At 41.5% G+C, this 15188-nt stretch overlaps 3 protein-coding genes across 3 annotated transcripts; all 3 read right to left on the bottom strand.

Moving 5' to 3' along the window:
- Nucleotides 1-1480: 1480 nt before the first annotated feature.
- Nucleotides 1481-2737, bottom strand: LOC135505617 (transcription factor 24-like). Its single transcript, XM_064924680.1, has 3 exons — nt 2603-2737; nt 1894-2184; nt 1481-1618 (listed from the first exon to the last, which is right to left on the bottom strand). The coding sequence occupies exons 1-3, from the start codon at nt 2735-2737 to the stop codon at nt 1481-1483; spliced, it is 564 nt and encodes a 187-aa protein (XP_064780752.1).
- A 978-nt stretch (nt 2738-3715) lies between these two features.
- On the bottom strand, nt 3716-11397 carry ephx1 (epoxide hydrolase 1, microsomal (xenobiotic)). Its single transcript, XM_064925171.1, has 9 exons — nt 11066-11397; nt 8269-8455; nt 7969-8149; nt 7540-7758; nt 7266-7395; nt 5955-6169; nt 5109-5217; nt 4852-4974; nt 3716-4636 (listed from the first exon to the last, which is right to left on the bottom strand). The coding sequence occupies exons 2-9, from the start codon at nt 8449-8451 to the stop codon at nt 4429-4431; spliced, it is 1368 nt and encodes a 455-aa protein (XP_064781243.1). The 5' UTR covers nt 8452-8455; nt 11066-11397; the 3' UTR covers nt 3716-4428.
- Nucleotides 11398-11807: 410 nt separating this feature from the next.
- Nucleotides 11808-13571, bottom strand: srp9 (signal recognition particle 9). Its single transcript, XM_064925172.1, has 3 exons — nt 13382-13571; nt 12892-12960; nt 11808-12349 (listed from the first exon to the last, which is right to left on the bottom strand). Exons 1-3 carry the CDS (start codon nt 13451-13453, stop codon nt 12236-12238), a joined length of 255 nt encoding a protein of 84 aa, XP_064781244.1. The 5' UTR covers nt 13454-13571; the 3' UTR covers nt 11808-12235.
- Nucleotides 13572-15188: the final 1617 nt, after the last annotated feature.

Here is a 15188-nt window from a genome sequence, read left to right as displayed (position 1 = left end):
GTGTACTGGATATAATGAGCTGGAGATACAGAAACTATGTTGATTATCTCCTAACATGAAGGGAGATCAGGGTTATATGGGTTTATTGGCACAAACATCCACATTCAGACACACCTAAAGATCTATTTCCAGTTCAAGCCAAAAGGCCCTTTAAATCAAGTTTGTTTAGTTGATGACCCTCACTTTGAGGTCACTTGGTACAGAAATAATGCCATTGGATAATCCATGTCCTGGCATACAGTATGGGCTTTCCATTAACATGAGAATGTGATTGTTTAAATATATGCGCATGCATTATATTGACAGGTGCAACAGAGCCTCTATTGGCCGATATGCTTTATCCTCTGATCTAGACTAGAAAGTAAACTCAGTGGGAATGCTGGAACGTTGTGCACCACTGTCTCTCACATTGTTTCGCCAACATTTCTGCCCTCTACTTTCCCTTTGTAAACCCTGCCGCAGTAGCACATCTCTGGCATGTCCAAATTAGCCATTAATATGAGAGGGGGGTTTATCAGACCCCCCCCCCGACAGATTTATAGAGCTAGCCTTGAACGCTGTACCGTTTCTCGTGGACCTGAGCCCATGTTGCTCAAGGGGTTCTGTGGTCTCGTCCATGTTACAGCCAACAAATTCTGTCTCTGTCTGCCTGAGCACAAATACTTTAAGCAGCTTAGCAATACAGTCTGTTAAAGTGTGTTTCTTGGTTAATATCAGAATATAAAATGTGTCTACCAACGTCACATGACTTATGTCATGGTAATGTATATTTTCTGGAAGATAACTTTTGCTAGGAGACAAATGATACGCACACACATCAAAATACTGTAATATGAAGTAAAGTCTTTAACATCACTCAACAGTGCAAGTATGTCAGACAGCACATACAAAGCCAAAACGTGTCATTTACATCAACTTAGCAAAGTTTGCTGTGTGAATAAATGTTTACTTGCAAGCGGGCATTATTACACAGATATGGACGAGTACTCAGGGCTCCACAGCTGAACACATGGTTGCCAAGTGTTCTCACAACAATCCTCCCCTTCTGTTAATCTGTCCATCCTTTCACTCCCACCCCGAACACAACTACAACACTAAAAATAAAACAAATCCAGGAGACAGAGATAAAGATCAATTTTAATTCATCCTAAAGCTAAAAACACAATAAGTCACTGAAATGGTCAACATTGCTTTGAGACCCTCAAAACAACATTGCACTCTTTGATCATAACAAATTATTTTACACACTTTTAGTGATTTATGTTTTATGCCGTGTAATAAATAAGTGGTACAATGTGCTAAGCAAAGCGATCCTTTGGTTTTGTATTTTATATCTTAATCATTGTATCTAATCCCCTGGACATTGTAGGAGTTTCTGTGTTCAGCATGTACATTACTTGTACATTGCAATTCACTGCAGTTTCATAAGCAGTTGGATATAAGTTAAGTTGGATATATTGTTATTTCATCGCTCCTAGTACTAAATGGATCTGTCCATGTTGACCTCTGGGTTAGGGGTCAGTGGATGCGTCACCTTCTCTCCTGACACTGGCGTCTGATTGGCTGACAGCAGTCCTCCCACACTCCCACAGTACAGCAAGGAGCGCATCGGCCACTTCTGTCAGGACAGGAGAATGTTCAACTGTAGTTAGTCTGTATGCTTATAATAAATCCTAACAAATGATTGATTATAGTCATAGAAATAATCTTAAGTATTGATCCCTACTATATTTCTAATATTACACGACAATTTACGTCTGATATTAATTGAACTTCTGGACATGAATTTATGACACGAAACACAAAGAGATAATGAGGAACAGATCAGGGTTATAAGCTATGATGACCAAGAAATGAAAACAATAAGCACCCAGCTAGTTTGATGTCACCAACCTTGACTGGGTGGAGGTAGCCCCCTGCCCTGGGGGGTAGTGGGAGTTCAGACAGAGACCCTCCCTGATCCAGAGTCTCAGTAAGGTGCGCGATGTAGTCGGTGGCCAGGACCAGGACGTCCAGCTTGGAGAGCTTGGTGTCACGGGGGACGGAGGGTAGGGCTGCCTGCAGGCTGTGGAAGGCCTGGCGGAGGTTACGCACACGGCTCCTCTCCCTGGCCGCGTTCTCTGGGGAGTGATGGGACTTCATGGCCCTGCTAGGCTGCACCCCATTAACACACCCAGAACTCACCTGCACCACGCAGGAGGGGAAGTGACACGTATACGATAACATGGTAAATAAGCCGTCACTTATATGGAGATAGCAAATGAGAAAATAATGTTAGAACAATGAATTTCAAATGACCGATTTAAGTTGGTAAACAACACCAGAGTGCACAATAACATCTGTTTCCATACCACAAGATCTGACGTGTGAAGTTGATTTAGCAAATATTTAACATGAAGGGTCTAAATATTGTGTAAATATTTACCATGAATGAGTTTTAGTTATTCAGAAATAATAATTGTAGAGCTAATTAACATATAAATAGAAGCAAGTATAGCTGAGATGACCTGTCTACTTTTCAATTACTTTTTCAATTACTATATCCCTGAAGTGCCCACTGCTCATCTTTATTCCCTCCAGATTATGTAGAGGTTTTACTTACCCACTTCTTAGGATCCCTACGTGTGGATTGTTTGTGTCCAGGCTGCGGTGTTCTCAGACTTAACTGGTTCTGTGAATACATCTTGGTCTGCTCTGCTGGAATGGACTTAGGATCCTCCAGCTGCTTTTCAGCCATGAATTCTTCAGGACTCCCAGCCACTCTAACGAAGACCAACCAGCCCCAAACAGATATCCAGCCACTCTAACGAAGACCAACCAGCCCCAAACAGATATCCAGCCACTCTAACGAAGACCAACCAGCCCCAAACAGATATCCAGCCACTCTAACGAAGACCAACCAGCCCCAAACAGATATCCAGCCACCCTAACGAAGACCAACCAGCCCCAAACAGATATCCAGCCACTCTAACGAAGACCAACCAGCCCCAAACAGATATCCAGCCACTCTAACGAAGACCAACCAGCCCCAAACAGATATCCAGCCACTCTAACCCAACCAGCCCCAAACAGATATCCAGCCACTCTAACGACCAACCAGCCCCAAACAGATATCCAGCCACTCTAACAAGACCAACCAGCCCCAAACAGATATCCAGCCACCCTAACGAAGACCAACCAGCCCCAAACAGATACCCAGCCACTCTAACGAAGACCAACCAGCCCCAAACAGATATCCAGCCACCCTAACGAAGACCAACAGAGACCCAGAGCTCGACTGCTCTTAACCACAGCTACCCAGACCCTCTAACAATCCTCCGGCTTCTCCAACCATCCCTCTTTCTCAGTGTCTCTTTCCCTCCCTTTGACTTAACTGGTGAGGTAATGCGGGGATCTTCAAGCAGCCCCCCCCGCCTCCCCGGGTGTGCTCTGCCAAGGGAAGCAGCCTCAGAGAGGTGGTGGGGCGTCCCAGGGCAGGATTCAGAGCTTGGGAAACACCAGGACCTGGCAGCAGCTAGAGGTACCTCTGGCCCCACCATGATGGACAACTAGGAGGATGGTACTGCACCTGGTACCATCATCATGTTCTTTTTGTCATAAAACCTGGAATGTCCCATATATTGTAGGTGTGCCCAAGACATTAGCAGAAAAACAGTACACTAATTTAATTGAAATGTTTATTAATATGTATAGATCAGGATATTAGTGTCTGAAATACAAAGTGCTATTCATGTAATGCTATAACATTGTAAATAACATTGAGTAAATAAGAACAGAACCTGTGTTCAAAGTAAAATACATATCACCTGATATTTTATGCATCATTTGATAACCACTCGGGCATAGACTATGCCAGTAATCTGAACGAAGAACTGCCTGTGCTCTCCTCTTCAAAATTCAAGAACAACCTAAACAAAATGATCTTCTATTCACTCATCCATTGATCCATTCATAATTCCCTAACTAGAGAGTATGTTTTCTACACCACCTCATTTGCAGTAGGCATTGAGAGGCTTTACCAGGGTTGGGGTCAATTATATTTCAATTCAGGAAGTACACTGAAATTCAATATCGAATTCCAATTCTCTTCAATGATTTTCAATGAGTAAAATATGGAACTTGATTTACTTTCTGAATTGACTGGAATTGAAATGGAATTGACCACAACCCTGAGCTTTACTGTATTATAATAGCCTGGTCACAGACCAGACTGCACTGTTTGTGGTTGTCATGCCAAAACAGCACAAACTTATCTGGGACCTGGCTAGTATTATATGCTCATGGGTGTAAAACAGCCAGCTATGGCAGAGGTCTCTCTCTCTATGGGTTTATCTGGCACATTTCAGTGCTATCATAACACCAGTGCTAGCTGATCTAGCAACTGGTGCTGTTTGGTAAACAAGGAAGGCAGATGTGCGGACTAGAGGATCACTTCTTCCTCTTCTCCTGCATCTTGGTGAAGTTCTGGATGTCCTGGGCCATGAGTTCTGGCTCCTCCATGGCGGCAAAGTGTCCTCCTCGGGCCATGGGCGTGAAGGTCTTCAGCTCGCGGTACTTCTGCTGTACCCACAGCTTGGGGGTGTGCATCAGCTCGTTGGGGAAGCAGGCAAAACCGGTGGGCACGTGCACCGGCATCCTGGGTAGAGAGGAAGCGAAGAAGTATATTAGTTTACTGAAACATAACATTGGTTTGAGTCCTTTCTACATTAACATCATGACTTATCAGGACAAAGTTTGTTATGTTCTGAATGTGGAGTGCCTCATGCTAGCTAGACTTTTACATCACATACATACAGTAGATATTACAGCACATGCAGTAGATGTTACATTCCATAGCAACAGTCCTCTCACTTTGAGTGTGGCTGGTCAAGACCCTTGCTGAAGTTCTCCTTGTAGAAGCGCATGGAGGAGATGATGCAGCCAGACGTCCAGTAGATCATCACGTTGGTCAGCAGGTCATCCAGACTGAACTTCCTGCAAGGCAAGAGAGGTGCTAAAAAACAGAAGCCATAAACATGGCTATGGTAATTTGACAAAGAAGCCTTTGAATACTAATTAACTATGCTATTTTACACCAAAGGCTGTGGTTCAGGTCTAAGACGTTCTACCTCGTAAGTCCTCCGTCATCCAGGTTCCTGAAGTCATGGTCAGTCCAGGTGGAAAACTTCTCCAAGATATAAGCAGCAAGACCTACTGGAGAATCATTCAACCCTCGACCTACAGGGAGAGAGCAGACACATATAGAACCAGATAAATGTTCCAACATAGTTACTTATTCCTGGTCTTGGTCTATACAGAAGCAGCAATTAAAGCTGTGTGTAGCCCAGAACGCTTCCCCTTCAAAACTGGTTCCCTCTCTTACCCAGTGGTGTAAAGTACTTAAGTAAAAATACTAGAAAGTACTACCTAAGTCGTTTTTGGGGTACCTGTACTTTACTATTTATATTTTTGACAACTTTTACTTTTACTCCTCTACATGCCCAAAGAAAATAATGTACTTTTTACTCCATACATTTTCCCTGACACCCAAAAGAACCCTTTACATTTTGAATGCTTAGCAGGGCAGGAAAATGGTCTAATTCACACACTTAAAGAGAAAATTCCTGGTCATCCCTACTGCATCTGATCTGAAGGACTCACTAAACACAAATGCTTTGTTGCAGTGTGCCCCTGGCTATCAGTACATTTAAAAAACAAAGAAATCGTGCCATTTGGTTTGCTTAATATAAGGAATTTGAAATTATTTATACTTTTATTTTTGATACTGAAGTACATTTTAGCAATTACATTTACGTTTGATTCTTAAGTATTTTTAAAACTAAATACTTTTTGACATTTACTCAAGTAGGATTTTACTGGGTGACTTTCATTTTTACTTCAGTCATTTTCTATTAAGGTATCTTGACTTTTACTCAAGTATGAAAATGGGGTACTTTTTCCACCACTGCTCTTACCCACAGTGTCAGGCTTGGTGGCCTGGATGTGCATATATCCTGACTCCTTAACAGACTCCACCACTAGGTTCTGCACAACGGGGTAGATGCGCTGAATGTCGTGCTCATTGAAGCCAAACATCTTGGGGAAACGGCGGCCCAGCATTATAGACAGAACCATGGGCAGGCCCGGCTTGGAGGGGGGAGCAAAGTTGAGATGCAAGCCTTTGATTATTCTGGGGTGACAAAACCAGAGAGCCGAGATGTAGTACAACACAGAATCTGCGAGGCTTTCTGACTTCATATCATTCACAGATGACAACATCTGAATTAATAACAGTAGCTAATACAGTGCCTTCAGAAAGTATTCACGCCCCATGACTTTTTCCACATTTTTATAGTTTACAAAGTGGGATAAAAATGGATTTAATTGTCATTTTTGTTCAACAATCTAAAAATTGTGGTCAAAGTGGTAGAAAAATTCTAACATTTATTTCAAACATTTAGGAATATTGTATTCTGTACCGGCTTCCTTCTTTTCACTCTGTCATTTAGGTTAGTATTGTGGAGTAACTACAATTCTACTGATCCATCCTCAGTTCTCAAATCACAACCATTAATCTCTGTAACGGTTTTAAAATCACCGTTGTCCTCGTTGAAATCCCTGAGCAGTTTTCTTCCTCCCCGGCAATTGAGCTTGGAAGGGATCCTATATCTTTGTAGTGATCCAAACCCTAATTAATAACTTCACCATGCTCAAAGAGATATGCCGTGTCTATTTTCACCCATCTACCAATAGGTGCCCTTCTTTGCGAGTCATTGAAAAACCTCCCTGATTTTGTGCTTGAAATTCACTACTTAATTGAGGGAAGTTACAGATAATTATATGTGTGTGGTACAGAGATGGGTTCGTCATTAAAAATCACGTTAACCACTATTATTGAACAGTGAATGAGTTCTTACTTAAACTTAATATGTTATTTGCTAAGCACATTTTTACTCCTGAAATGATTTGTCATAACAAAGACGTTGAATACTTATCGACATGACATTTCAGCTTTAAATTTTTTTACAAACACAATTCCACTTTGACATTATGGGGTATTGTGTGCAGACACAATCTCAATTTAATCCATTTTAAATTCAGGCTGTAACACAATGACATGTGGAAAAAGTGAAATGGTGAGAAAACTTCTCTGAAGGCACTGTAACTCATAAAACACGCCCACGCATTCTAAATACCCTAAATGAGGGATCAAACATAATATTGGCTATGTCTCCCATGGCCTAGGCTAAGATCTGGCCATATTTCTGTGTGTTTGTCTGTCTTACTTGGGCTCCAGCTGGGCCATGTTGGTGGTGACGATCCATCCCCAGTCTCCTCCATGAGCATAGAACTGTTGGAAACCTAGTCTCTTCATCAGCTTGTGGAACACACGAGCCGCACAAACCGAGTCAAAACCTGAAACATAAAAAGAATCATTCATTAGGGAAAACTTATACTAAGTCACCTGATATAAAGTTTATCTTGCAGACACTCTTTTTTTAGATTCAAAGGGCTAGGCATTTGTGACCCTTGACCCCAGCCAGGCTTCTAACCGATTACCTTTCTTATGTGGAGCCTCAGAGAAGCAGTACCCAGGGATGGAGGGACAGACCACCTCAAACACGATGTCGTCTGGGTTGGAGGGTTGAGTCAGGAGGGGTATCATCCTGTAGAACTCATAGAAAGAGCCTGGCCAGCCGTGCACCATGAGCAGAGGCACAGCAGTCACGCCCTCAGGGAGGTTCTTGGGCCGCACATGGACGTAGTGCACGTCAATGCCTGATACATGGGTCAGAGGATGCTTGAATGAACCATGAACCAAGTCCTTTCCTGGACTCAAATTATTATTATTTTTTATGCAAGGTTTGACGTTGACTTAAAGTTACGTAATATTTATTGGCAGCCAATAGATCTGCTTGCTCAGTTTCGTCTTGTTCTAAATGACAACTGATTGGCACATCATTGATCAATCTCTACCCACCATCTCACCTTCGATGTTGGTTTTGTAATGTGGGTATTTGTTCAGTTGATCCACCTGTCTCCTCCAGTCAAAATCATGTCTCCAGTAGGAGACCACATTCTGCAGATACTGGGAGTTGAAGCCGTAGGTGAACTGGCTATCCTCTAGAGAAGGGAAGGATCGGGTCTGGTCTATTCTCCTGTACAGGTCCTGGGGGGAGCAATATGAGGTTCAACTAATCAACAACTAAACACTGTTGCATAAGCCTTAAATCTCTAAGAGCAAGTTCGGCTCTCCTCTAGGCCCATAATCCCTCTACGCAATCTCACCTCCAACTCCTCCTTATCCGTCCGGACTATGTACGGGCGAATGCTGACATCTTCTTCCCTGTCTGGGGGAGTCCCCTCCCCCCACCAGCCATCCTCACTCTTCAGCTGAGGCCTCTTACTCTTCTGCACCAGAAAGTAGATCACTCCTCCCACCACCAGGGCTAACATAACCTCTGTAAACATGATGCTTTCAAGATGAACAGGAAAAACAAATCAGGGATAGCAGACATGTTACAATCGATGCCCTTTATAATGGCATTCATGATCCTATACAGTACCAGTCAAAAGTTTGGACACACCTACTCATTCCAGGGTTTTTCTTTATTTTTACTATTTTCTACATTGTAGAATAATAGTGAAGACATCAAAACTATGAAATAATACATATGGAATCGTGTAGTAATCAAAAAAGTGTTAAACAAACAAATAGATTCTTCAAAGTAGCCACCCGTGACAGCTTTGCACACTCTTGGCATTCTCTCAACCAACTTCATGAGGTAGTCACCTGGAATGCATTTCAATTAACAGGTGTGCCTTGATCAAAGTTAATTTGTGGAATTTATTTCCTTCTTAAATACCTTTTTAATGTTTGAGCCAATCAGTTGTGTTGTGACAAGGTAAGGGTGATATACAGAAGATAGCCCTACGTCGTAAAAGACCAAGTCCATATTATGGCAAGAACAGTTCGAGTAAGCATAGAGAAACGACAGTCCATATCATTATCAATCAGAAAAATGTTAAGAACTTTGAACGTTTCTTCAAGTGCAGTCACAAAAACCATCAAGCACTATGATGAAACTGGCTCTCATGAGGTCCGCCACAGGAAAGGAAGACCCAGAGCTACCTCTGCTGCAGGAGATAATTTCATTAGTTTCCAGCCTCAAAAATTGCAGCCCAAATAAATGCTTCACAGAGTTCAAGTAACAGACACATCTCATCATCAACTGTTCAGAGGAGACTGCGTGAATCAGGCCTTCATGGTCGAATTGCTGCAATGAAACCATGACTAAAGGACACCAATAAGCAGAAGAAACATGAGCAATGACCAGTGGAACCAGTGGAAATATGTCCTTTGGTCTGATGACTACAAATTTGAGATTTTTGGTTCCAACCATTGTGTATTTGTGAGACAGAGTTGGTGAACGGATTATCTCCGCATGTGTGGTTCCAACCATGAAGCATGGAGGAGGACCTGTGATGGTGTGGGGGTGCATTGCTGGTGACACTGTCAGTGATTTATTTAGAATTCAAGGCACACTTAACCAGCATGGCTACTACAGCATTCTGCAGTGATGTGCCATCCCATCTGGTTTGCGCTTAGTGGGACTATCATTTGTTTATCAACAGGACACCTCCAGGCTGTGTAAGGGCTATTTGACCAAGGAGGATGATGGAGTGCTGCATCAGATGACCTGGGCTCCACAATCACCCGACCTTAACCCAATTGAGATGGTTTGGGATGAGTTGGACCGAAGAGTGAAGGAAAAGCAGCTAACTAGTGCTCAACATATGTGGGAACTCCTTCAAGACTGTTGGAAAAGCATTTTAGGTGAAGCTGGTTAAGAGAATGCAAAGCTGACATCAAGGCAAAAGGTAGCTATTTGAAGAATCTAAAATCTAAAATAGATTTTGATTCATTAAACTTTTTTTGGTTACTACCTAATTCCATATGTGTTATTTCATAGTTTTGATGTCTTCACTATTATTCTACAATGTAGAAAATAGTAAAACTAAAGAAAAACCCTTGAATGAGTAGGTGTGTCCAAACTTTTGTCTGGTACTGTATGTAAATGCTTAGTAGTGAGTGAATTAATAGTTTTTGTTAGTAGGATACATGTGTTGCATGTGGTTTATAGTAGAAAAAGAATCAGCAATACCCGAAATGTATGGTTACAAGCACTACAGATTTACACAGACACACAAGTCTACTTGACTGTTTTGCAGAAAATGGTTTGCAGAAAATGTGAAAAATAGAACAAAGTAGCACTGTTGTTGCACAGAACTCCTTTCTGAAAGGATTAGGTAAAGAATGGAGTGGACAAGGCCCATAGTCACAATTCATGGTGGCCAAAATGCATGACAAAGCATTTCTCTGGCCGGCCTCTGATACCACAACAACTTTCATCAAGAATTTAGAAACATACCAATCCGATTTCTTTGTGAGTATCTCTTTAATGATATACTTACAACTGACATAATTTTCTGTCAGGTGAAAAACAAGTTATGCATATTTATTCATACAGCAAATCGGAAAATAAATGTTTCCCTTTGGATCTTATGATTACAAAGTATAAAATGAAAGTACTGATGCCTGGAATTTCCCTCCATGAGGACAAAACAAGCTTTTTTTCTGGAACAAGCAGATGGCAACCCGCAAAAACAGGCCTGGTATGACATATTACATCAGTCCTGACAATTCATTTGATGTTTCTATATTTCAGATAACAGTTATATAAACCTACAATGGATAGGCTTCAAAGTTTTAACCTACTAGAAATATAGATGGATGCTGCTTTTCCAAAATTGTTAACAAATCACCCAAAAATGTACCATTATTATATTATGAAAAATATTCTAGTCTTCCAGTTCTATTGATAGACCTGACCGTCATCTCATCACATCAATCCAAAAATTCACAGCTTTCAATTGGATCAACTTGCAACAATATTTTATTATCCTACATTCCATAGGTATGAGGAAATATCGATTAATACATTATCGATAAGAAATATTGAGCAACAATAGTTTTGGAGCTATTATTTTTGATTGTATTACTTGCTAGAGGAGTTCATCTCACCTGCTGCTGGTTCGTTGTTCCACAAAATGCAATGACAATTATGCCCTCTGCCAGTTGTGTCGAAATGGAGACCAGTGATTCATGGGAAATGTAGTTCTTGTCTACAGGATAAAGATATCCTCTAGTGATTTTTGAACTGTTCCTGTTGAAAAGTGATATCCCTAGTATAAATACAGTAAAGTATATCCACTAAAGGGCTTTTTTGTGTGCAAAATAGTGTTTATTTAGACACAACTGCAAACTTTGAGTAGTGCATGCAAGGAGTTGGTTTGATAGAAAGTCTCGATGCCATTGGCGCCTCCCCCTTGCTTGAGGAACAATAGAGGCGCAATAAAGAACACAAGTAAAGTCCCGTCCTCCACCCCGTGCCATTTTTGACTTACCTGGACCACCTATAGAGATGTTTCTTTTGTTAAGAAAATCAGGCATTAAATGAGGTGAAAATGAGACTGGAGTTCTACTTTAAGACGCAAATGTGCAAACATGATGAACAAACGCATAAGAAAATGAACAGATGCTTCTCCAAGCATGGTGCTGAACTGGTCTGAAGAGAAGTTATTTTCAAATCAATGGAGGGTGTCAGAAAATCAGGCATTCTTGATTATTAATAGGGAACATTTGAAAACATTCAGCCACTGTGTGCTTAGTATGGTAGCTTGAACAAAAGCAATATGGGGAGATATTGAAATGGAATCATAAAATGCTTTAAATCAAAATCTTTGAGTTATTGAGAGATGTTGGCTGTTATGAGGGTATATAAACATTTATTGAGTAACGCAATTATTTTTAGAGTTGACTAAATTACATTGGAGGCATGTTTCTTCCACTAAAATAGCATGTGCGAATATCAAAAAGGTCATGCTTCATTCATGTTCACTTAAAACATGTTCATGAACGTTTCCAGATGTGAAAAAAAAACATGCATAAATAGACATGAGTCTCTCCATCTGTTTTTAGTCCATCTTAAAACTGAAAATAAATAAAAGCTCTTTTAAAAGAGGTTCAGCAAATCCCTCTTTAGAGCAGTGAAGGTTATCCTCTCCATTTTCATTTTTGATTTCCCCTCTCATGATCCAATGTCGTCATTCCAGCTCCGTTCTCTTCCGTTTGTGCTATTGACACCACAGTCTAGACTCAAAGAAGAGTTAATACAACTATGTGTAAGGGTGTTCAGTCCATTTCCATGGCACCACTTTCCTTGGACACCATAAGCCTCATCAGTTTGCCATGCAGTTTCTCTATCTTCTTCACGTCCTGGGCCTGGTCCGTCTTGTATTGTAAACACTGCAATGGAATATGAGAAGGAATTGTGGATTAGGTAGAGGAAAACAGAAGAATAGTTGTGGTTGTAAAAAAAAAAAACCTACATGTCAACAAAGTCTTGCAAGCAACAGATTAGTGTAGCTATGTAGGATATGACAATAGTATCTTCTGATTGAGGGAGTTTTATTAAGAGCCTTGATGCTTGCTCTAAACATGTTTAAAAGGAAGACTGACGCCACAAACATGTTGTCAATGAAACATACTGTCAGCTGTAACTGTGTTAAAACCAGTTGACAGTGTACAGTACAGTGTGTATTTTGCATTTGTGAAATTATGTTGATGTGATATGAAAGTAGAGGGATTCATGTTTTTAGAACCGTACCACAATTGAGAATCGATTCAGGTTTAGGTGGGAGTATTTGGACGTTTTGGCTCCAGAGCATGTAAGATCCCTAGACTAGGAGTTACATCTGGCTCACTTAGTCCACTATTGGGCTATGTAGAATACAAACAGATGTGCAAAATCTGAGCAAAGGGAGCAGACTGTCTTCTCTTGAACTTACCACTGCATCATCGGTGACTTTGATGCAAAGGTTACCATCACAGTGTCTGTATTTGAGAACCACCCTGACCTGTATCAAAAGGAGAGAGAAGAAAGCACAAACATAACTGAAAACGCCTAGTCCATTTATTGAAATAGGCAACAGCCATAGCTGCATACATGCATTACACCATGGTTGATTATCTTCATGATGCTCAAAAGTTAACTAGCATTAGTTAGGCAGTCGTTTTCCTTCCAATTCACATTTGCCAGCATATTTAACGTTAACTACTGTTAACAGCTGGCTGCATTGCTTTTAAAAACGGCAAACAAACTAGCTAGCTATCCTGCACCTAGACTCCATCCCTCTAACAGTGATAGTTATTATTGGCTACACATCTATTTGTGCTGTAAAATAACAATTTCTAAATACATTTTGCTCGCTAGCTAACGTTAGCTATCAAGATTTCAAGCTTGCTCTCAACAGAAAAATGTCGTAGATAGCTAGCTACCTTCATTGGATCTGTCAAATATAATTTTTCTGCTGCACGAGCGAACTCTTCCCATGTTTGATAATAAGGCATAATCCGTGTGAATAAGAACTAAAATCTAAGAGAAAAACTGGTTAAATTGGCCTGTGAGATTTACAAGCGAACTTCTTAAAAACCACATCAGCGAACCACCAGACAGAAAAGACCGATGTATACAAAAGTCTGTGATTGGACGAGTGCTGTGCTCACCAATCACAGAGCCCAATACTGTGGAGTTCAATGTACGTCGTAATTTTAGCAAAGATTCTATTTAGCTACGGAGACATAATACTCCTCCAGAGAGAAACCCACAATCTTTGCTATTCAACTACGGCGGATTTCACACAATCAGCCAGTAGGTGGCAGAAAGAAGCAGTTTACGGTATGTTTTTTCAAGAGCGCAAGAGAGAGCTTTCATTAGAAGAAAGTGAACGGAACAGAAATTAATAGAATTAGGTTTCATTCTTCTTGACAAAATTATTATTCTTGACAGAATAAAACACCCAGCATAAGAAATTCGACTCAATATTTCAATATTTATTTCCACTTTTAATTAAATAATGGCCCGTTTGACAACAAACCAAAGAGATTTGACAAACAAGAGCAGTCCATAGACCTATATGATTATTGATTTATTTTTATTTTTTATATACACTGCTCAAAAAAGGTAAAGGGAACACTAAAATAACATCCTAGATCTGAATTAATCAAATATTCTTATTAAATACTTTTTTCTTTACATAGTTGAATGTGCTGACAACAAAATCACACAAAAATTATCAATGGAAATCAAATTTATCAACCCATGGAGGTCTGGATTTGGAGTCACACTCAAAATTAAAGTGGAAAACCACACTACAGGCTGATCCAATTTTGATGTAATGTCCTTAAAACAAGTCAAAATGAGGCTCAGTAGTGTGTGTGGCTTCCACGTGCCTGTATGACCTCCCTACAACGCCTGGGCATGCTCCTGATGAGGTGGCGGATGGTCTCCTGAGGGATCTCCTCCCAGACCTGGACTAAAGCATCCGCCAACTCCTGGACAGTCTGTGGTGCAACGTGGCGTTGGTGGATGGAACGAGAAATGATGTCCCAGATGTGCTCAATTGGATTCAGGTCTGGGGAACCGGCGGGCCAGTCCATAGCATCAATGCCTTCCTCTTGCAGGAACTGCTGACACACTCCAGCCACATTAGTTCTAGCATTGTCTTGCATTAGGAGGAACCCAGGGCCAACCGCACCAGCATATGGTCTCACAAGGGGTCTGAGGATCTCATCTCGGTACCTAATGGCAGTCAGGCTACCTCTGGTGAGCACATGGAGGGCTGTGCGTCCCCCCAAAGAAATGCCACCCCACACCATGACTAACCCACCGCCAAACCGGTCATGCTGGAGGATGTTGCAGGCAGCAGAGCGTTCTCCACGGGGTCTCCAGACTGTCACGTCTGTCACATGTGCTCAGTGTGAACCTGCTTTCATCTGTGAAGAGCACAGGGCGCCAGTGGCGAATTTGCCAATCTTGGTGTTCTCTGGCAAATGCCAAACGTCCTGCACGGTGTTGGGCTGTAACAACCCCCACCTGTGGACGTCGGGCCCTCATACCACCCTCGTGCAGTCTGTTTCTGACCGTTTGAGCAGACACATGCACATTTGTGGCCTGCTGGAGGTCATTTTGCAGGGCTCTGGCAGTGCTCCTCCTGCTCCTCCTTGCACAAATGCGGAGGTAGCGGTCCTGCTGCTGGTAGCGGTCCTGCTGCCTCCTCCACGTCTCCTGATGTACAGGCCTGTC

The sequence above is a fragment of the Oncorhynchus masou genome, chromosome 19 (genome assembly GCF_036934945.1).
Source record: "Oncorhynchus masou masou isolate Uvic2021 chromosome 19, UVic_Omas_1.1, whole genome shotgun sequence".
NCBI lineage: Eukaryota > Metazoa > Chordata > Actinopteri > Salmoniformes > Salmonidae > Oncorhynchus > Oncorhynchus masou.
The sequence above is the reverse complement of the archived record's forward strand: the minus strand, read 5'-3'. Positions and strand labels throughout refer to the sequence as shown.